General features: G+C 34.8%; 2 protein-coding genes across 16 annotated transcripts; one reads left to right on the forward strand and one right to left on the reverse strand.

The window, feature by feature from the left end:
• Positions 1–1,102: 1,102 nt before the first annotated feature.
• Positions 1,103–13,912, forward strand: LOC107008597. Of its 5 annotated transcripts, none has more exons than XM_015207702.2 (6): positions 1,103–1,597; positions 4,530–4,618; positions 10,339–10,419; positions 10,494–10,603; positions 12,976–13,058; positions 13,126–13,912. In XM_015207702.2, exons 4-6 carry the CDS (start codon positions 10,496–10,498, stop codon positions 13,382–13,384), a joined length of 450 nt encoding a protein of 149 aa, XP_015063188.1. In that variant the 5' UTR covers positions 1,103–1,597; positions 4,530–4,618; positions 10,339–10,419; positions 10,494–10,495; the 3' UTR covers positions 13,385–13,912. The 5 variants fall into 5 exon arrangements, with proteins under 5 accessions (XP_015063188.1, XP_015063187.1, XP_027771977.1 ...); XM_027916176.1 differs by having other exon boundaries at positions 1,104–1,597; positions 10,516–10,603; XM_015207701.2 differs by lacking the exon at positions 4,530–4,618.
• Positions 13,913–14,110: 198 nt separating this feature from the next.
• LOC107007375 lies at positions 14,111–21,127 on the reverse strand. 11 transcript variants are annotated; one of them, XM_027916152.1, is made up of 7 exons: positions 20,861–21,127; positions 19,281–19,500; positions 19,091–19,158; positions 17,286–18,936; positions 17,013–17,176; positions 15,425–15,614; positions 14,111–15,348 (listed from the first exon to the last, which is right to left on the reverse strand). In XM_027916152.1, the coding sequence occupies exons 2-7, from the start codon at positions 19,441–19,443 to the stop codon at positions 14,690–14,692; spliced, it is 2,895 nt and encodes a 964-aa protein (XP_027771953.1). In that variant the 5' UTR covers positions 19,444–19,500; positions 20,861–21,127; the 3' UTR covers positions 14,111–14,689. The 11 variants fall into 11 exon arrangements, with proteins under 11 accessions (XP_027771953.1, XP_027771940.1, XP_027771946.1 ...); XM_027916139.1 differs by having other exon boundaries at positions 19,281–19,504; XM_027916145.1 differs by lacking the exon at positions 20,861–21,127 and adding an exon at positions 20,368–20,809.
• Between the last annotated feature and the right edge of the window lie 2,161 nt (positions 21,128–23,288).

Raw genomic sequence — 23,288 nt, forward strand, 5'->3', positions numbered from 1 at the left:
GGTACAATTAAATCAAAGTGTCATTATAACATTAATTTATTTTATTAGTTTGTCATTATATACAATTTTTTTTCTCCTAAATTTATGTGTGTCTCTAATATTGCGATTATAATATAAAAGTACTTGGTGTTATAAAATATTATAGTGTAGATGTCGACTACACCAAAAAGTCACTCACCCATTATCTCCACTACTTTCCTCATTATGAAGATGATCATAACCTCCACTTTTATAACAATTATTCTAGTAACCATTCACTTTCATAACTTCCCTATTATATTCATGTTAATATCATGTTTATGTTAAACCTTTTGTATGTCTATATAAATAGAGACAAAAGGCTTAAAATTGTATACACTTGAAGATTGATGAATAAGAAATGCTCTCATCTTTTGTCTCCCTATTTCTATTGTTTTATTTTCTATATTTCTTATTTTATTTTGTTTTAGTGTTACAATACTTGTACCTTATTCTTATTAATTAAGAGGACAATATGTAATTATTTCAGATAATAGTGTAAATTAATATATGTGGTAGGAATATTGATGTATTTGGATAGGATTTCCTAAAATAATATACGCAGAGGTTTGTTTTCTGCACAAAAGTAAATTCTAAAAATCTACCAAAGGCTTGTAATATGAGATTGGGAAGGATAATAGTCACAAACCAAATGAATGAATTTATTTTGAATCGTGATTAAAGTTTAAAATTAAATTAGCGATAAAATATTATTTGAATTTTGAATTATCTCTTTAAAATTTAGTGTTAACCATTAGTCAAAGTACATAAATAAACAAAAATAAAATATAATTAACCAAATAATTTTAGCAAAATAAACGAATAAAATATATATTTAGACTTTTAACAACTTTAATTATTCGAAATTTAGTATTTACAACTTGCAATTTTTTAATAATGATTTATTAGAACTTAACACCAATCTAATAGTAATTTTCTCGAATCAATTCTAAATATTAGACAATTTATTTTTATTTATTATATTGGTAAGTAACCCAAAAAAAATAAAATAGGAATGCGTGTAAAAATATTGCCTAAAATTTACACGGTTAATCTGGTGTCTATAAATAAAAAATTTCTCCCTCGTCCTCCATTTTTTTTATACAAATCTGAAACAGCAACTCTTCTTCTTCAGTCAGTTCTGAGTTCACATTCACATCTTAATTGAAAGATTCAATTCAGTTTCTTGATATCTTTTCAGTTTTGAACACCTTTTGATCTTTAACTCAATCTGTTCCTATCTTTCTCTATATATCTATACATCAAACCTATACATACACCAAAGAAATACTGCTACATCTATATACGATTCGTTTGATAAAATTCTTATTCAATCTCGAAATCTTACAAAGCTTCTATCTTTAGACTTGAAATCTGAATCTTTTGCTTCGCAATCGTTGAATTTTGTTACCCCTCTTTATTTTCTTTTTTTTTTGAGTTGGGGGACCAAAACCCTAGCTTTCACTTTCAGTTTCAAAAACCCCTCTTTTTTTTTTCTTCAAAATTCAGTAATCTTGAGAATCAGAAGTGATTGGCTGTGGTAGATTCCGCGGTTTCTGGCGTTTCTTAATTTATTCAGGTGATCTATTTTGTTTAATCAAACAACTGCTTAAAATTTTCAATTATTTTGGGGTCTGTTATGTTGGGCTTTGTTTGTTACATTCTGGGTATGGTTAATTGAGTTTAATCTTTTGAAATTATGGAAATTTGTGCATTTTAGTAGTTACTCATCTGTTTAACTAATGCTACTGAAGTTACTTGGAGGGGTGGGCATTGATTTCCTCCCCTGAAATAGTTAGTTAACTTATTTGCTCTTTCAGGGTTAAGAGTAATGATTTTTGTTGGGCTTCTGATTACTATAATACCTGTGGTCATTTGTATGACTTGTATGTGTGTATGTGTATATGTGTTATTTAGAGAACCTTTTATTAAGTTGCCTTTAAAGATGTGGAGTATTATTTAGAGTTGGAATGAAATGGGCACAAATGAAGTGTGGCATTGATATAACGGATTCATATAGTCAATCGCGATTACTTTGGATTGACGCGTAGATGGTTGATTAGTTGAGATTACTGTATTGTTCTGTTATTTATTGACTATCATTTGGCATTGAGAGAAATGTACCAGTTTGGGAAGAGGATCTCGTTATGCTTTAGAATCTGTAGGATTTTTTGCTTTACTCAAATCCTTGAAGTTGATATAACGGATTCATATAATCAATCGCGACTAGTTTGGGATTGAGGTCTAGTTGACTGATTAAATGAGATTATTGTAATAGTGGGTAACTATGTTGGACGTTCTGTTATTCATTCACTAGCGTTTGGCATTGCAAGAAATGTTTAACTAGTTTGGGAAGAGAATCTCGTTTGTGATTTAGTAGGTCTTTTGCCATGAAAACCAAATATTATTCACTTTATTTGGAACTAGGGTAACTACCCGCGCTTCGTGCGGGTTTGATTACCCCATTAATTGTGTTATGTTTTATTTAGTTCAAATAGGTCCGGTAATCGTAACATTATGTTTTGCAACGACAGTGTTGTTGATATATTTCTAAGTATCACAATGTTTTGTAATATAGCATTTATTTAATCCACCCGGACTCTGGCCAACATTAGCATCTACCTAATTAATACAGTTGATTATTCTGTGTGAAGCCAAATTGTTAAATCCACATCACGAATTTGGTTGATATTGTTTCTTGCGGTCTATGGTCTGTTGTTGGGTTACAATTTTTGTTCGTGATGGTTGAGGATACTTGAGAATGGAATATGATAAAAAAAGATTAGTGTATGTCGACATGGTTAAAAGGCTTGTGCAGTATAAACAACGCCCTATGGTATATAGCATGTTTTTTTTGATGTAATAAGGCCCCTATGTATGCAGGGCGTAGTTTGAAATTTTGTTCATGTGTGATGGTACATGAGTCGGTCAATAGTGAGCTACAGAAATAAAACATACATTTCTTTTACAAGTAGTAATTGTAATTTCCACATTCTATTCCCTTTTTTATCGTCTCAAATCAGGTGTCAGCCTGAAGCTCCTCCAGCATAGTTTGCCTCATTAGTAATGTAATGTATACTTTCATATACATTTGGAAGGTGCATTGGTTGATCTTCAATTGGTTAGGCATGCACGCAAGTGTTGGATTATGTACTTTGCCCCTTGGTGTTATAATTCCCTCCAAACTTATACCCTAAAAGACTTATCTGGAAGTGACCATAAAAGTTCTGTCTGGTCAGTTCCTTTTTTTTTGTTTATGTGTTTTGCATACCTTCCTCATTCAATTTTCCTATGATGATTCATTATTTGTCATGTGTTTGTTTGTGTTATATACATAGAAATGGTTAAGCTACTCACCTGCAAGGTTTGTAATTGCATTTGAGTTTGCATTTGTTTAATTGGCTATGCCGTATAGAGTATAAGTCGTGGTTATGTGCGGATGCACTTGCATTCCACCTCCATCAAGAATCCTCATTTGTATGATAGTTATCTGGACATGAGTTAGTAGGATAAGTCAGTTGTGCCATTAGTTTTGTACTGTTTATTTTGAATCGGCATACTGAATGGTTTATTGTTAAGAAATACCTTATCTCTTTCCAAAATTCTTGAAAGTACATTCTGAAAGATAAACAACATTTTTTATAAACGTATTGTCTTCTTTGTCCTCGTCTGCATTGAGAATTGTCAATCCTTGTCTTGTTGTCACACTTAATATTGTGACATATAATTGCGCATGTGCGAAAACTTGTTTTCGCATGTACAAATCAACTCTCTTTAGAGTTTGTCTCTGACTCTTGTTGATTATCATACCATAACAGGGTGCTAAAGGTAGTTGACGTCTGTTAAGTTTAAATGCTCACTTTGAATCATTTGGAGACGTGATAATTCGTGGTATTGTGACTCTTGAGCCCAGGTTCTTGCCAGAGATGATTTAGCAGTAACTGACTTAATGCCAAGATGTGGTATAATTAATCTTGTATCATTGCATGGGTTTTCACTTTGATTTAGATTTCTAAGAAGTATAACCGGGCTTCCAACTTTCAAGTGAATGTCATGGTTTGGGATGCCTAGGAATCGTATGTTATTTAGGAATATTTTCGGGTACAATATATCCTCGTTAGTATTCATGCTTGTTTTGCACACATTGCCCGAGCTATAATAAGTTCGTCCTACCCCCCTAGAAGGTTTGATTGTATACAATGTGGGTAATGACCATTGAGTCAGCTTGTTCTGGTAAAATCATGTTAATGAAAGAACATAAGATCTAATAAAGGATATTTACCATTATAACTCGAGGTGAAATGTAATACAAATATATTAGGAGGTGATGTGTTCTAAATACATTTTTAGTGCCATAACACTGTCAATATTAAGCAACCTCTGGGGTTCAACTGTGTATATTGGAAGTTAAAGGGGTGCAAAGTGATGAGGTAAACAGGAGATAATAATGTATTAATACATGCGACATTGTTCCGCAGCCAGTGCTAATTTCCTCCTGGTGGTTATTGCAGCTTTGTGGAATGTACGAAGGCTTCTTAAATGAATGAAGGCCCTCAAGTGGGCGTTGTCTCCGCAAGTAGTTGATTCGCAGTTTCCATAGGTGAGCATGTGCCCATTCGAGTGGGTGTGGAGTTAGTTCCGCGACTAAAGAAAAAGAAGAAGCCAATATTAATTGTGAGCAAAAATAATGAAGTAGAAGTGATAGTGTGGGATCTTCATGGAAAATCAGGTTGAGTTAGGTTTGAAGGGGTGAATGTGATTCTTTCCTCCTTTATAGATTTTGGCAGTAAAATTACGATTGAACGGGTGAATGGAATTTCAGATTAAGGGTGTGAGGGTGAGAGTGCGCCACTTAAATTTATGAATGTGCAGGGATGTGTTTCAGTTCCTTTGGAGCAGGTAGTTTATTTGCATCCAGAGAAGGCGTCCTTTAAGGACACTAAGAGGAATACTACTCTTGTAAAGAATTGGAAAATAAAAAAAGCAAGGAAATAGGAACCTCACAAGGAGGCGCCATTGTCCAGATTAGCGGTAACATGGGCATAATGGGTGAATGGGAATTTAATGAATGTGTGGTAACATGGACGTAATGGGTTAATGATAAGTTAATGAATGTTTACCTGGATTGAGCCGGGAATTGTTTAAGTTTATTTGGGTCCAAAGCAGTAGGTTCATTGCGTCCATAGCGGGAGACTTGGTAGGCGACAAAGAGGAATAATACTCTTATAAGGAATTTGGAAAAATATTTGGGATGAAAATATTGGCCGATAGAGGAGGCATCATTGTCTAGGCAGACTCTATCGCTAAGATGGACATAACGGGTGAATGAAAATGATAGGAAAGGGTTGGAGGTTCTGCCAACAACAAATGGAGTCACAAGCATACGGAAACATGATAACTAAGGCTTAACGGGTGAATGCAATTTAAGGCGGAGCGTGACACGGGATATAACAAATAGCCGATGGTGGGCTAGAAATGAAGGGAGCATGTTAAGACAAACCTGGATTGAACGTGGAGATTTTTAAGTAAATTTGCACCTTTGGTGTCCATAGAAGGGGATAGTTCTGTTTCAGTTTGTATTGCGTATTCAGGATCCATAGCACTGGATAGTACCTTCTTGTGTCTCTAAGAAGCTTTACAAAAGTTAATCGATCCTTTTATAAGTAAATTGGTTCCTTTGTTTGTTCATAGCAGGGGATAGTTCCATTTTCGTATTTATTGCGTTTTCGGGATCCATAGCAGGGTATAGTACCTTTTGTGTCTCTATGAGGCTATACGAAAATTTTTCGATCCTGGTGGCCTTGGTAACTATGCTGGATGCAGAATTTAAGTAAATTTGCAACTTTGGTGTCCAAAGCAGGGCATAGTTCCGTTTCAGTTTCTATTGCATCTTCCGGATCCATAGCAAGGGATAGTACCTTCCGTGTCTCTATGAGGCTTTATAAAACTTATTCGATCCTTTTATAAGTAAATTTGCACATTTGGTGTCCAAAGCATGGGATAGTTCCGTTTCTGTCAGGTTTTACAAAATTTGATCGATCCTTTTATAATTAAATTAGCACCTTTGGTGTCCATAGCAAGGGATAGTTCTGTTTCCGTTTGTATTGTGTTTGCGGGATTCATGGCAGGGGAGAGTACCTTCTGTGTCTCTATGAGGCTGTACAAAAACTAATTGATCCTGGTGGTTTTGGTAACTATTTTGGATGCAGAATCTCAGAATGACAGGAATAGTCAAAAGTTAAGAAGGGAATGTGAGGGTACGAGTAAGGGACAATTGCAACAACTGGAGTATAATGTTTGGTTGGAGGTTTAAGGTGGAAGTTGAGGGCGACGGTTGTGAAGGGTTAGGTTGTTTAGGAAGCGAGATGAAGGGTATTATTGTAAATTTAAAAAATAGAGGCAATTCTGTATTGTGAGGGCGCCACGTCAGCGGGTCAAGGTTTTTTTTTATATACATATATATTATTTTTAAGTTGGAGCTTAAGTAATGTCTGGTCATATCCTTTGCGAAGAATTTGAATGTGCTTTTTAAAAATATAATTTAGACCCCCAATTTCTTAAAATCCTACTTGACTAATTTATATGAAATATACAATCAAACTGCTCTAAAAAAGTATTATCTCACAATAGATATTGTGTTATCAAAAGCAAAAAATGCTTAAAAGAGCTCTAAGGTCCATTGGGGCTTTAAGTGCAAATAAATCGCGAGCTTTACTGTAAAGCAATGGGAGAAAAAACAAATATATACATGTTCAGTCCAAGGCTAATAATTATAGATATGAGTAATAAGTATTTGAACAAAGACCTTGAATAAAATTACGATGAAGTTAAATATCAATTGTTTAGTGTCACTACAACATTTTTTTCATATATAGATGTTTTGATGAATTTATTCTTCAAATTATAAGGGAAATAATTATATTTCATATTTTTATTTTATATCTGTTATATTTTTCTTACACTCCTACTTTGAGTGTTCGTTTGAGTACCTCTATAGAATAGGCTCATTGGCAAGAATAAGAATGCCTTAGAAACTTATTGATGACACTGAATATCCCATATTCGAGCTACTACATATTATTACAAATATTTGTTCACTTCATTGGAATTTTTTAAGTTGGAGTTGTGTTTGGTTATAGGTTTTGCAAATAATACTTATTTGGTAAAATAAATAAGCGGGTCATTTTTATGAAAAATAAAAATTTTGGGTTAAATTTGAAAAAGGAAAATATAGTGAAAGTGAAAACAAGGTTTTGGGTGTTTTTTTAATTCCAAATACAACTTCAAGTTGTATTTTAGATTTTTATGACCAAACACTGCTTTTCAAATAAAGTGAAATTTTTTCCATAAAAAAGTGCATAATTCTCTTGGGCAAATGAATCCTAGAATCTGTAGTTTTTTAAGCTTTACTCAAAAGTCGTTATAAATGAATCATATAATCAATCATGATTAGTTTTGGATTGAGGCCTAGTTGATTGATTAATGAGATTACTGGAATATTGGGTAATTAGTTTGGACGTTCTGTAACTTGTTCACTATCGTTTGACATTGTGAGAAATGTCTGATCAGTTTGGGAAGAGGATCTCGTTGGTGATCTGGGATCTGTAGTTTTTGTTTTGATGTCGATGTAAAGATTCATAAAGTCAATTTCGACTAGTTTGGGATTGAGGCCTAATTGATTGATTAATTGAGATTACTTTAATAATGGGTAATTATTTTGGGTGTTCTGTTATTTATTCACTATTGGTTGGCATTGCCAGAAATGTTTCAACCTGTTTGGTAAGAGGATCATTAGTGATTTAGAATCTGTAGGTGTTTTTTTTTTTCACTCAAAACCCTTGATGTCGACTGCTGGTAGATCTAGTTCCTTCTCTTACTTTTTCGGACTATCAATGATGGTTAATCAGGCCATTCCGTATCTTTTGACTGCAACATGTGCAAATTGGTGTAGTTGGATTAGTTATTATTTTTGTATTGTTGAGAAATGGTGGAAACGTAAGATTCACTGAGTTTACATTAGTTGTGGGATTTCTATGTTAGTGAATTTCTTGGATTTCTATGTGCAATGTATGTGCATAGTTATGATAAATCTAGGAATTAAAAATCAAGCATCTTCTGCCCAAGTACCTTTGTAAGGTTTAAGATTTATATAAATAGAAGTAAATGTCCGTTACTTCTGCTAATATACCTTTATAGGTAGCAACTGCAGAGAACGTTTAAATTTCAAATTTTCAAGGAAAACCTGCAGTCGTTAACCTTTGGGTGCGCGCGCACAGGGTAACCCCTGCTCCTATGCAATAGCTGGCAAACCTCATAGGAGAGGTAACTCGCACTAGGCAAGTCTGGTGTGACGAGATCGACCCAAAAGGCAAAGCCCTTGCTTTCGCGGGCAAGGGATTTCGAACTTGAGACCTCCAGCATGGAAGTGCCAAGCTCAAACCAGTGGGCCACCCCGAAGGGTCCATGGCAAGAATATAAAAAACATGTATTGCGTCCAGCGTCTTCTATTGTTGTTTTAATCATCGAGTGCAAGTATGCACCTATGTGATCATTTGTGTGTTTTGTGAACTTTAATGTACTTCGTCTATTTGTAATAAAGTTATTTACAGGCAACTCTTTTTAAAATTTGTGTTAAATAAGTATTGATGAAGTAGTGTTGAGTCACGAGTGTCTAATGTCTATCATCTTTTAGAGTTTTAGTTACTGTTAGTGTACATCTGTAAGCATGCTTGTGGCTATTTTCCGGTGCATTTGTATGTAGAGGACATCAAAGCATTTGATCCTAATGAGGCTTACAGTAAATTAGTGACTACTATCCATCCTTTATAAGTATAAATAAATTAACTTTCTTTAATTTTTTCCACTATTTATTAAATTTGGTTAAACCGAACCTAAACTTACAAACCAGACCAAATCGACCGAATGCCCAACCTACTTGTGAGCTTAAAGTAGGTTTCAACATAATGACGAAAGAATGCTTCAAAATTGTGCCATATATTGGATTCCAAAAATAAAATAGTGTCAAATGTAGGAATAGGCATAGGATATTAGCGTCCAGTCACATGTTTTCTTTCTGCGGTGGACTAAGTTGCATCGATAGTAGGGATCAAAATGGAAGCTCTATGAAAATGCATTTAACCACTGTGCTTCCAATCAACAAGTAATCTGGATTATTATTATGTTTTTTTTTTGATAAAGTAATTAGTTCTATTGCAGGCATCAAGTAGATGTGTAATAGTTACAAAAGCTTAGTAGAAAAAGGTCCGCGCTCCTTTACATTGTTAATTAAGAGTCATGGAGCTGACGAAGTTCAGAAATGAATCAGGTGAATCTAGAGAGGATAAATAAACCCAACTATGACAGCTATAGTAATATCAGACCCCGGGCAAATGGGTGTGCGAGGGGAACATTGTGCTTATGTTCACCTATGAAGCATGGGCGCCGGGTTTTGGGCTGTGTAGTTGGACAAAGTTCATGCATCAGACACGCTCTGTACATGTATTCTTGTCTTTCTCTATTTTGTGGACAACAATTGAACACTTATTAAGGCAAGTTATGTTTTTAGAAGAAAATCAGGGGCTTAAAGTAAGAATTGAGAACTGATGAAAAAACCTTGAGTATAGAACCTGCATCACTCATGAGTTCTCAGCTTCTGTTAACTGCTTGCTTCTTAAGTTCTTAGATCTTCTATATTTGAGTTCTCAGTAGGTCTATTTTTCAGGTTCTCTTTTCTTGATGAGTTCTATGCTGTCTGTTTGATACTTTGATGAGCCTTTCCTCCTTCCCTGGTTTGATTCTGGCTGCGCTGCTATTTAATTTTATTGTAGACATGCATGCTACTTTTTTGCTATGTCAAGGATTTTTATTATGTGATTTTTTGCAGAATCTGAAGTCCAATAGAAAATATGGGATTAAGATATTGCAGAGTCAGGCTTTTCTTCTTCTAAGTCTTGCTGCTGACTCTCTCCTATATTTTAATGTCTTATTAGTTATTTATTGTACATGAGTGCTATGTGTTTCTATGTGACTAATATGATATAATTAACGATATGCATAAACCTGTTGATCACTTGCTGTGGAAAATGGATCACCCTGCTTGTTTATGGCTTTTTTCCGCTCGTCTACAACATAATTGGTCTTTGAAAAGTTCTTTTCCTTTATTTTTTGCTTTTATGAACCGTAGAAAAGAAAGAGAATATTTTTGTGGGGGAGAGGGAAGGGCCAGCATTTCTGCATTTGATGTACACGACTTGTTTTGGCAAATGATCAATTTGTTGCGAGTATTTTTGATCCCACTGAGAATGTCAGCATATTTTACAGGGCTGAGAAAAGCGTCACTTGGGTTGTGGTCTAGAACCCATCACAGAGTAACTCATAGGGCATTCTGTTGTATCTTACCTGGTACGGTTTCCTTCTCCTCTTCCTGTTCGGATAGAACTACTCTGTTTTAAAGTAATTGTTCTAATATGGTGCAGTTATGATTGATTTGATGATTAGGTGGTTTAATATGACAACAAGTTTGGAAGAGTCATCAAAGAAAACTTCACGTCCTCAATTGGTTGTATTGAACAAGGCATTCAAATTGGTGAGAGTCCTTCCTTATACTATCTAAGATGAAAGTGAGATGTGTTTAATTGGCTATGAGTGGGTCATATGTCTGGTTTGAACTTCTTGGAGGGTGACTCTTTCAAATGTAAGATGCATAGGCACTAAAGGTAGCAAGTTCTGTTCTGTACTTCTGTAGCATCCCTAAGGTCCTGAATTTTACCTGATCTAAAGCAGGAGATACAATGACTTCTATCAGATGATGAGGTAATGATGTTCTTAGATTTCTATTAAAAAAAGCGGGTGGGGGTGGGGTGGGTAGTATAGCCAAAAAAAACAAAAATACTGGGAACTTGCCATAGTTCCCCTCATATTTATCTTACTGACCATTGATACTTTCATACACTCAAGCTAACCTGGTACTCCGCTATGTCAGATCTTTTCCTTTTCAAAATTTCAGAGGTACTATGACTGGTATTCACATTGTTGTAATTTTTTATAAATTAAATATGGCACTGTGGGCCAATTTTATTCATTCAAATCTATAAAGAACATGAACAAAGTTTGGTCAGCCCACAAATGGATCTGGACTAAATAAAATTAGAGCTAAAGAAAAAATAAAACAAAAACAAGAAAAGGAAAGTAAATCAAAATCTAATCTTTCTGATAAAATCTAATCATTGTTGTCGGCTTTCAAACTTTTGATGGTTAGGGTCTTTGATGGACTTCATCTCTTCCAATTCCTCCTTTTGTTCAAGTTTCAATTTCCCCACTGATGGAGTTCTGTGAATGTTGACTTTTTTCCATTGAATTTCTGAAGATTGAGCATCCATGTCTCCTGCTGTGTCGATTGTTGTTTCCAAGATTGTAGGTCAGCTCTATTTTTGTTTCCTTCATTTCCACTTCCGATCTGTCCTCCGACGTTGATATATTTGTTTCCCAGGTGTTTTTTGTCCTTCCTTGCTGCTTCTTTCTTAGTGGTGTTCTTTCCAGCTTTCTTATTTTTTGTCTTCTTTCTTGGAAGTTTCTATTTGTGATTTATCTTTGTTGTTTCGATTAAACTCCACCCTGTGTTGGTATTGTAATAGATCATTTCTTGTACCGCTAATGTTGTTTTGGTTTGATTTTTCAATGATTCTCAGAGATACTATCGTTTTGAATCCTCCTTTCCTGACTCTGATGTAAGGAATTTCCGATTTATCATTATTGATAAGTTGTTTCCCTCTGATTGGTAGTTCCTGAAAATTGTGGAAATGTGTGGTCCCTTCGTGCTCATATGCTGGTGATGTAGTCTGCCTCCATATTGCCTTCTCCAATTGTATGTGTGATCTCAACTTGTATTGTTGCATCCATTCCTTGGCTCTTTCAATTAGTTGAGTCATTTCCCAAGAATTTTTCCACATATTTGTTAAGTTGTTTTTAAGAATCATAGAGTCTGTTTCCAGACTCACATTTGTGTATCCAAGTGTGTAACAGTAGTTCAGTGCTTCATGTATGACTTAGTTTCTGCCATTATGCTAGTGGATTCTCCCAGCTGTCCTGCTTGTGCATAAATTAAATCTCCATTGTCACCCCTTAGGCAGAAACCACATGTGCTCATTCCTGGGTTCCCATGACTTGCCCCATCGGTGTTGATTTTTACTCTACCTCTTGTCGGCCTTTCCCACTTGACCACACAGTGATGTAATCTAGGTTGTACTCTGTCAAGTATTGTATGTGTAGGTACTGATGTTAACCAAGGAAAATTGGTTTGGATTAACTGATTGATATTCAGTTGCCCTTGGTAAGCCATCTTGTTGTAGGTTGTATGGTATTCCTTCTTTTCCACATTTCCCACAATAATTTCTGGAATCACCCAGAAAACAACCTGTAGTATAGGAGGCTGTTTAGAGATCCACCTCCATGCTCATATACCTTCTCAAATCTGCCTGGGCTCTATGAAGTTCTTCTCTGTTCTGACCTGAATGCCTTATCTCCATCTGAATGTCCTTTACTTTCTATCACGTCCTCGAGAGTGGAGATTTTCTGGAAAATATTTCCATAAGCTTCTTTACTCCATAGAGTCAAAGCCTGCTTAACCTTCTTCGTCTTGGCATGAAATTCCAGAAAAGGAGAAACAGCATAGCTCAGATTCCCGTTTCCTTAAATCAGATCTTTGAAAGAATGTTGGTTGGTCCAGAAGTTCAAAAATTTAAAAGGTCCAATGATTGGTTCTTCCTGTGAGTTACATACCACATGAAGGGGAGCATGATTGTAGTTCAGTATTTTTCCAAGATATCTTTTCTTTTCCCTATGTAATGCTACAGCTACATCCTTGAAGTTGTATAGGTACCTTCATTGATCGTTATTGTTACGCAATAACTAGTGAATATCAACTGTTATTATTGTTTGAATATGTTGATACATTTGCAGGCTGAGCAATGGGTCAACAGTATGGGTGACTCTTCTAATGATGCTAACCCAACTGTGGTTGTTCTAGAGAGTCGACCACCCAGGTAAAGATCTTCAACATGGCTATGATTTTGATGAAATTCCTGAGGTTAATTTCTTAGGTCTTTGCAGACTTGGAATTGGTGCTGCAGTTCCACGTCAATCACAAACAGTACTCTCAAATGACCCCGCTGAAAGAAGGCTACGTGCTAAATTGGATGCTGAGAAAAGAAGAAAATTGAAGAGCTCTGAAGCATCAACAGTATCCGACAAAGACGGGAAAGTTGATGAAGAAAGTGATGAAGATGAATCAGAGAGCAAATCAAAAGCTTTTACCAAGAAGAGGCCTGCACCTTTGCCCTCGACTCTGCAAGTAAAAAAAAAGAAGTGACTTTGCATCATCCAGCAATGAATACTTCGAGATGTGCTGGAGTTCTACCATAGTATAAAATTCTCCGCCGTCGTTTCTTGTGGCCATTTTGTATGTAGGGTGCAGTTTGTTTTGTCAGTGGTGTTTATTTCTCAACAAAATGTTCTCCCCCAACTCCCATCTCCAGCGTGTGCGTTTGGTGACAAATGCTTTTAGAGAACATGTCATTCTCTCATTTTTGTTCTCTTTTGATTGTAGTTAATGGAATGAAGTAAATCTTTTCTGCAACGATGCTCAAACACACAAAGGACACATCATATTTGGTACTTTTAAGCTTGTTCTGATGAGCATATAACCAGGCAAAGAGTGATGATTAGTCTAGTTACTGTTTTAGTGTTGCACTTTTACTCTTGCTTTAATCTTTTAGCTGCAAATACTTTTTTGTGAATGTTGCAATACGAGGGTAGTACTCAGGGATGAGAACATTTGTTTAACTTTATCATGCGTTGTAATGACATTAATATTCTCATTTCGAAGTGATACTATACCATAACCTTTGACTAATGCCATAGTAGATTTCATTTTATTTTCGATTTTAAAAGACTGGACAACATAAGTACTACCAAAGTAGCAATTATGTGAGCTAGTTGAGAAGAGTTCTTTTTTGCAAATTTGGTTCAATATGACTTGTCTAAATTGAAACAAATTGAAAACAGTAGCTTAAGAGATACATGAGCAATCAAAGAGTGATACAAACAACCATGTCAATATATTATTTCTTTCTTTTCTACTTTGATGTAATTTTCAGTTACAATCACTTTGTACTTACAAGAGAAAAAGACTATCTAAGAGAAAAAAAGGGACTAAAAAAGGATGACCTGTGTCAAACACCAAAGCCTCAACAACCAATCTGCCACGCAAAAAGAAAAGGAAAATCTAAATATATGTAGGTAAAACACACTTTAACAAACCACTCAAAACACATTCTACATGTCATATGACATTCTCCCCAGGAGGAACTAGCACCATCTGATTTCTTAAAAAGCAATTGAATCAATGAGGGAGTTCTCTGATCCCTGGTGCCACACATTATACTTTATTGGCTTAACTTTTGCATGGAAGTCTGTTATACTATTGTCATAAAAGTAAGTACTAGAAGAGAGTGTATTTGAAGCACTCTAGGCAAGTAGCTAGATGAGAGGTGAAATGATTAGTTGAGATTTCAAGATTTTATGGCATTTTTGGTTCACAAGAGTAGCATGGTCTACTTCGTTATCTAGAGTCAAGGGAAGCCTTCTCTTAGTTTCTACAGAGAGACAGGTCTGGTTACTGGTCCACGCTACTCTCAGTTTCACTCGTGACTGGTAAGAGAACATCTTCTGCACACTCCAAAGTATCACCAGAAATGCTCAAAATTGTGTCATCCATCAGCTCTTCTAGGATAATCTCCCCCATCTCAACTCCGATATGTCCAAGATCCAATCGGAGATTCATCCATGTCCCAGATCTTTCCATGTCTTTTTTGACAAGCTGTTCCAAAGAATGAGGAGCTGAATATTGGAGAAGATACCATTCTACTCCCTCCCATACTTCATTTATCAGGTCCATCCCTTTTGGAACAGGTCGAATGTTATGTTTACCGAGTGACACTCTGGGGTTGCAGCCAAAATATCGCTCACATACTGCTTTAAGAACTTCATTTGCACAATCAAAAAGGAGCTTCTGATCATGACAAGAACGGCTTGAAAATAACTCTACCTCGTCAAATAATGATGGGTCAAGAATCTGGTCAGAAGAAAGCCACCTTAAGAGAAACTCATCCCAACTTAATCCTGAGCCAAGAAGAACTGCTTCTACATATTCAAAAGCAGATTCTTCATTTTCAAAACAAACTATTGGACAATCTTGTTCACTGATGGAAGACACTGGTTCTTCGAAATGGATTTTCCGTGGTTGAATTTCTGGATCAACTGTATGCAATTGAACTACATTTCAGGTTGGTGAGCATATAAACAAATGATAGATCTTTGTTTAAGAAAATCTTGGTAAAACATGTCTAACCTGGTCGGCATATGGTGCTTGCAGGACTGACATCATCCTCTAAGAATAATGGCTCAAGAACTGATATGGGACTAGGTCGCTCCTTTCTATCAACTGCACTGTCAGGATCTTCAACTTTCACGAGGCTTGAAGACTCTGCAGGTGAGGCTGGTGAAGAAGATAGACTATTTTGATCCTTCCCAGATGGATGCTGAAATAAAGACACTCCATGATTTTAGATATTGTAGCACCTTAGAAAAGTGCACGTTATTTCTTCAACATTTTTCAAGGGCATGTTTTTTATATTCGGAACGAGCTTCCTTAATGTTATTTTCGCTACTTGTTAAAGTCCCACTAATCATGTCATAATATATATACCTAAAAGTGGGAACAATCTAAGTCAAAAGTTGGATTGTGAAAATGCTCCTTATCTATTAATTTATTTTGTTTTTTAATATCATTTTAAAAAATCACTTTTCATTTAAAATCAACTTCATAACTACCTACACCTCTTCATTTTCATCACTTATACTCTAATAATATTCATTAATCTTGTGCCTTTAACTCTTACATTATCATCTTAAATTAATATTATTTTCTACTTCTTTTTAGCTTCCATCAGTTAAATTTTTTTTTTCATGTTCTTTAACCTTCCATAAAACAATAGTTTTAGCCTTCGGGGTATTTTCAAATTATTACATGCTTTCTTTTTTAAAATACTTAATATTTGGTGTATCCGTCGCACTTTCTGCAACAAAGTTATATTCTTTTTATATTAGTTTCTTAGACCTTTGTTTTGCTCTTAATAATTTTTGTTCTTTTTTTTTCTTTGTTGTTCATTGCTTGCGCATTTTACATCTTCAGACTTTATTTTATATTATGGGACTTATTTTGCTTGGTCATTTTTTTTGAAATTCTCACATCTGCTCAATCTCTTCATCTCTTCTCTATTATTTTAAGAAATTTGTACTAATTAGCATAAAATACACGTGCCTGAGAACTAGTTTAGCATGACAGGTAGTAGAGTTTTAGTTCACATTTCATATTAGTTGATGATTTCATAAGTCAAACTTGTTGTAGCACCACCACAAGAAGACGCAGATCTTAACTTAAGACTACCCAATTATTTTGAAAGGTAATCAACCAAAATAATAACTGTTGACCTATATATACAAAGGAATTACTGTAAGAAATCATAGATGGAGTACAACAAGAAAGTTAACTCTCTTTTTAGAATCTTATTTGTGACCACAAATTGTTATCATATAAAGAAATATGCTGCGCATATTGACCGGGAACTTGAAAAAAAAGGTTTATCATGAAAAATACAATTACGTGTTACAACCTTATCATTTTCATAAAATGATGAGTGTTTACTTAAAGACAGGAGGTTGAAGAAAACAAAACTGCATGATCAGAAAGCTCTCATTAATCATTTTCTTCTGTGATATCCCAGAGACTAACTTATTTGAATATGATATAACTAACTTTAAAAAATTGAAAAAAAAGTTATTGTTATATCTTCAGTTGATTCAATGTGCAATGCATATGCATGTACACTAGAAATACCAAAAAGTAGGCAACAAAAGTACTAGCAAGCACTACTTACTTCTTTTAAGCAGTCAAATGACAATTCAAATCCATGGGGAGAGTTTCCATCATCCACTGCATTGGTCGCATCACCATCAATTTGGATTTCTCTGTCAATTGGAACACTCAAGATTTCACCTTCTACTTGGCATCTGGTTTTGATTGCTTCTTCAGTTAGATCTCCTGCAATAATTTAGATATTGCTTACACAATAATAGATTTTAAAATGGGCGAACAGTGAATTGTAAATGAAATGTTCCCTAGATTCAAGGGATGATCAAGAGAAGAATACCTTCAGGACTTGTATGATCAGTTGAAGCAGCAATTTCATCCATTGTGTTCCCATTTTCACATGGAACCTCTAGATTTGTGCTGGCAGACTTGGTGCTCTCATTAGGATACTTGTCAGAACAGCTAGATTCTATCTCTAAGTCTTGGCTGGATGGACTTGGACCCGTAACATGGTCTTCTCGTACATGCTGGAGTCTGTCATCAGTCTCTACCTGTATAGAATCAGTAAGAGGCTTTCTCACTTGGAAAGGTAGCATGCCATCCTTGCTGTTATTTCTCGGGCTGCAGCCAGGTGAACTATTGTACTCGGGAAATGAAAGTATCCTCCCCAAGGATTTAGACAAATGTCCACTACTCACCTCTGTTGTCTCATCTTCATTGTCCAGCATCTCCACAAGGTGCTTCTTTGCCTCAATGTAGATGTTAGACATTCCTGGCCTGGGAACATCAGAAGTCCCAGTCAGTGTGACTGCTTCAACACCTTTTGACTTGACTATCTTATCCCCGCTCTTCATTCCCAGAGGAGATTTAGCAAATTTTTCAGTATAAAAATGGTCTCTATTAGGAGAACTCCATCCTAAATTTTCTCCAAAGACCCCTCTGTCACTGTTACATCGCTTTAACTGCTCTGAGGGAAATCGGCGGATGGTTCCTTCTGGAGAGATCCCATGACGATCCTTTCCCATTGCATGCTTGAGTTTTCTTTTAATTTCTGTAAATGAGAACTGGGATGTGTTCCTTTCATTCTGAATAGTATGTTTCTCTGTGTATCGCGAGCGCGCTGGAGTGTTAACATTGATTTGAGCACTGGGTGATTGCAAGCCTGTTGGACCAGGCTTCAAAATAACAATTTTACTTGAGGATCGGGGAGTCTCATTTCCCATTGGAGGGTAAACTTCTTGAGACTTGCTCCTCCTCCTGAAAAACTTACGTTGTTTGTGGTTTATGACATCATCTGTTTTTGCATGAACACGGTTTTCCTCTGACATATTGGATTCCAAAATCAAGTTAGGTCTCTGCTTTTCCTCAAACTGAGCATCCTCCAAACTTCCAATTTGCTTTACCAGCCTTGAGTTTGGATCTTGTAGGAGTCTCATGATTAAGTCCTTATTTGAACTTAGTGTCTGCAGAGCATCCATGAATTCTTTTGATTGGAGGGTCTTGTTATCTTCTCCCAATTGTTTATTGTTTCTTGATCTCTGATTGATAAACACCTCAATAGCTGCATTTACCTTTTCTTCAACAACTGGGTGAGTCTGATCTGACTGATTCTTATGAGCATTATGTGAACCTTGGCGGAGCTTCACAAACTTACGATTTTTCTGATGAATCTGGCGGAGTTCTTCCATTACAATGTCCAGATCATCGAGGGCCGTCCCTCCAGAATCTTGATGACAAGGTGCTTCAGACCTCAAATTTCCTGCATCATCCAAATCATGAGAGAGTGTATTACTAGGTCTGGAGAAAGCTCTGCGTGTTCGCCTACTGTTCTTTCTTGAACGCCATGATTTTTGTGAATCAACATCTTCTGTGTCTATTTCAGAACCATTGCACTGATCTTTCAGGCTTTGCTCATTGACCATTTCTTCTTCCATGAGCTCCTTTACACTTGTTCTAGGATCAGGTACAGCTACCTCAATTTCTTCATCATCCTAAATTCATAAATGCCATACATTTATCATGCCAGCATATGGATACACATCAGCTGAAATGTTTAAACATCTCGTGTTTTTTTTTCCCTTCAAAATCTTCTGTTCCAAAAGAATCACATTTCAATTTACAGTCAAAAGTATCCTGATAACATACCTCAATATTCAGTCTATCATCACTGGGATTTGGTATTTCCTGCATAGAGCTTGAAGAAGCAGAACCTGCTGAAGACAAAATAATGTGATTTTGTTGGGCACGAGGATGGGATTGGAGAATTGACATCAGGATAGTAGAAAGCTGCCAGCAAAGAACAGAAACGGATTCATCTTTAAAGAGTAAACAGTACCTAGATTCTTACCAAGAACTGGTTTGCTTCCTCGCGCTCTATCTGAGAGCAACTTTCTAGTGGCTCGACCATGGCGGAAGTCAAAGATGCTAATCAAACCCCAAATGCAACCCGCTCGATCCTTCTCATATCTCAGAGCATGGCGATGTGATCTCTTTGCCATATTCGTTAACTTATTGACTTCAGTGCACTCTATTCAAATTGTTGATACTACAATAGCCTATCTACACAAGAAGAAAAAAGAACTTAGATTAAGGCCATAACAATTGGAAACTCCCTAAGCTTCTGAATCCAAGAAAGAAAATTGAAACACCATTAACTCCCAAGCAAATGAATGCAGCTAAAGAGCCACTAAAGATCATAGTTAGAAACATCTTATAATTATTTCCAATGGACTTGAGATCTCTTCCACTGAAAGCAATAAAAAGTTTGTAACAAACAGAATGGAAGGATCACGAAATTCAACTAACATACAAAATGTGAAATTTCACTAGGACTAACCGAGATGCTTCCTAGATCGTAGCAGTTGATCAATAGTGAAAAGGGTTGATAAAGGAAACAATGGAAAAAATTTACCAAAATTTTGCAACCCAAGCAAACAAAGAAAACAAGGAAGAAGACATAAACTATACCACAAAGTGTACTTCCAAGAAAACCAACTTCCCTCTTCAACTCCACAAGTTTCCCAACAGAGTAAAGTTAAAGGAACTGTAGACTTGCCTAGTTGGTAACGAATCAAAAATTATTTTTTTTTCCTTTTCAAGAACAATCTTTAACACTACATCCAATAAGGACAATGCAATTCCCCCAAAAACACTCACTACATGTAAAGAAATTTGACTCCACTACACCAAGGATATCTTCAAAGGGATCAATACTTTTTTCTATACAAAGAGCAAAAACTTCCAACTTTACCAGCAAAATGACCCTTCAACTATTGAAAAAACTGTTTGATACAAAATGTGGCATCAGCAACTCATAAAGACCTCAAAGATATCATCATCATCATCCTTGTAATATTATTTTTGTCGGCAGAAACTTGAAAAACCCAAAATCACTCTTTTTATCAATGAAACAAAAAAGTCACCTTTTTTCATCAATTAAGAGGCACCCACAAAAGGATCTTCACCAAGATTGGAACTTCCTTATCACATGAATCATGCAATTTAAGAGAAAACTTAATCAGGTAACCATCACAAACAACAAAAACTTCCCCTTTGACACGTTTTGAAGAGAATAAAAAAACTCTTTTTTCCCCTATAAACAATATCAAGGGAGATTTTATCAACCAGAGAGGGTCTTCTTTTTTTTTCACTTTGAGCTATAAGGGTATCCAATACCGACCAAAAAGACTTAAAGAGAGAACCCCAGATAACTAAAACACCGACCCACGTATTTACACAAAGAAAATTAGCTGTGGGTTTGTGGGGCAGCCATTAAAGACCAAGCAAGGTAGTAAAAAAAAAAGCAATCTTGACACTGAAAAGTAAAGAAAGATGCTACTGTGGGGGTGGGGGGTGGGGGTGATGATGACATATAATGTATAGACTATAGAGAAAAGAAGGAAGAGTTCTTGACACCTGGGATTCTAATGGTGGGACCAATCAACCACAACACAAATGGAGCTTTTTCCCACTAAGGGAAAAAGTTTTCCGCTTCTTCCTTGCATTTTTTTCCTCTTTTCTTTATTCAAAATTCAATCTTTTTTCCCAAATCAGATTTCATCAACTTATAGATTTCATCATCACTGTCACCATGACACCACAGACCCCCCACCCCCACCCCCTCTGGACAAAAAATGGTATTTTTTTTTCCCCCAATTTTCTTGATTTTGAGTTAAGTTGTAATCAGACAAAAACGTATGAGCATTGGATTCATAGGCGTTGAGAAAGAGAAAAAGGGCCCTTTTTTGGGTAGAAATTGACTTGTAGTTCTGTATTTGTTTTCATGTACAATACTACTAGTAGCTGTAGATGATAGGGATAGGTTGAAAGAGGGGTATATGTGGAATTATGTGAAAATTACAAGGACAAGACTGGAATTTAAAGGGAGTCGAGGTCAATCAAAAACAACCCTTTCCACAAAGATAGTGATAAAATCGGCACATAATCCTCCGCCCTTGGATATTTCTTGTTATTGACGTTATACATTTGACTGCTTGGTTAAAAATATTTATAGTAGCTAATCTATTTTATTTAATTTCTATTTAATATCATGGTTAAGTAACAGTTCGATAAAGCGTTTTTAAATTCTGATATAATTTATCGATTTGATTGAATTTTATGGTTTTATTTTAATTTTAACAAGCTTAGAAATATAGGTTTTTGTAATTTATTGGTACTCAATAATTGTTGGTCTAGAGTTGTAATTGTCTCTATAGATCATTTAATTTAGTAGGGGAAATCTACCAAAAACTCATAAAAGACCTATATAACAAGTTGGTAATGTTATTGATTAAATAGAAAACTAATAAAAAGAATTTAATGATTTCACTTTGCATTAGTAAGAAGGACGGTATGAAACGTAATTAGGAAAAGAAATCTTCATTGAACAAAGATAATTAAGAATAGTATTTAAATTTTCAACTTTTTTCTTATCATTTTGTTAGGAAAAGTGAAGAAAAAAGTTGTTATATAAAGTTAGATTTATGAGATGGCTATGATCGATAATGATAATAACGTTGAATGAGTAATTTGGAATTCAAACTGATTTACCTCACTTATGTGAAAGAAATAAATATATTTTAAAGACTCGTTTGATCGAAAATTAATTATTTTAAAATTGTATTTTTATTTTTATTATATTTGTGAAAATAATAATACAATTTCAATAATGTGATATAGGGGTGTTGCATTCGATTTTTCGGTTCGGTTTTATACTATTCGGTTTGGATTTTCGCTTTTTGATTTTGAAGAAGTGTAACCTAATCCAAACCAAAATAAATTTGGTTTGGTTTGGTTTTTCTCTTTTTTGTTTGGGTTTTTTCGATTTGGTTAATCGGTTATGTCGATAATTAGAAACATAAAAAAGTTATATTTGCAATTTAATATATATTAAATTTCTTAAATATACTTTTTAATATAAATCACAAATAAAACATTGAACTCAATACATAAAAGTATATCAATTATAGATGTCCAAATATAAGAAAATAAACTAAATCATAATGAAAATAACTAAAAAGGGACAAAAGTGGTTAACTTCAACTTAATTCTAAACATATGTATATAACCAAATCAAAAAACGAAATAAAGTAAATTATAAATTCAAAATCAAACCAAGAATCTAAAAAAACAATCCAAATTAGAATTTAATTTAATTTTTTGATCTAATCCAAATAGTACACATTCCTATTGTGATCAATTGACAATTTTTTTTTTCATGAAACACAACATATATTTTAAGTTTATGTTTATATACTCAACCTCATTAAATTTGTGTTGAAAACTAGTAATTTCAATAGAACATTTTTTTATGATGTCAAATAAGCAAAGAAATAAGTGGTGGTGGTGGTTTAGAGGGGGGGGGGTGTTTATAGCATATTGACCAATATCTAAAATTCAAAAGTCAAATATGAGTTGCAATATATTTTTATCATAACATAAACAGGTATTCAGCTATTTTAAAGCATAGAATGGGTGTGTTACTTGTTACTAAGAAAAAAAAAATACTTTTTAGGGGAATAAATAATATATATTAACTCTATAAGTAAAGAATTATTTTCCTATAAATATTTATATATAAATTATATAAATGTTATGAAGTGTGGAGTAAAGGCGTAAAAGATTTATAGAAATGGGGGGGGGGGGGAATAAGTTATATTGGACAGTAAAAAATGAAAAAAAAAATATAATTAATGTGAAATATCATCTGTAAAATTTATTTTGTAAGTCATTATTTTTATTTAATAATGTCGTAATTTTCTGAATTATGCAAGATGCATTATGTATCCTTTCTGTTTCAATTTGTGTGGCATAGTTTTAAGATTTAAAATTTTAAATTTGTAAT

This window comes from Solanum pennellii, chromosome 1, assembly GCF_001406875.1.
Source record: "Solanum pennellii chromosome 1, SPENNV200".
NCBI lineage: Eukaryota > Viridiplantae > Streptophyta > Magnoliopsida > Solanales > Solanaceae > Solanum > Solanum pennellii.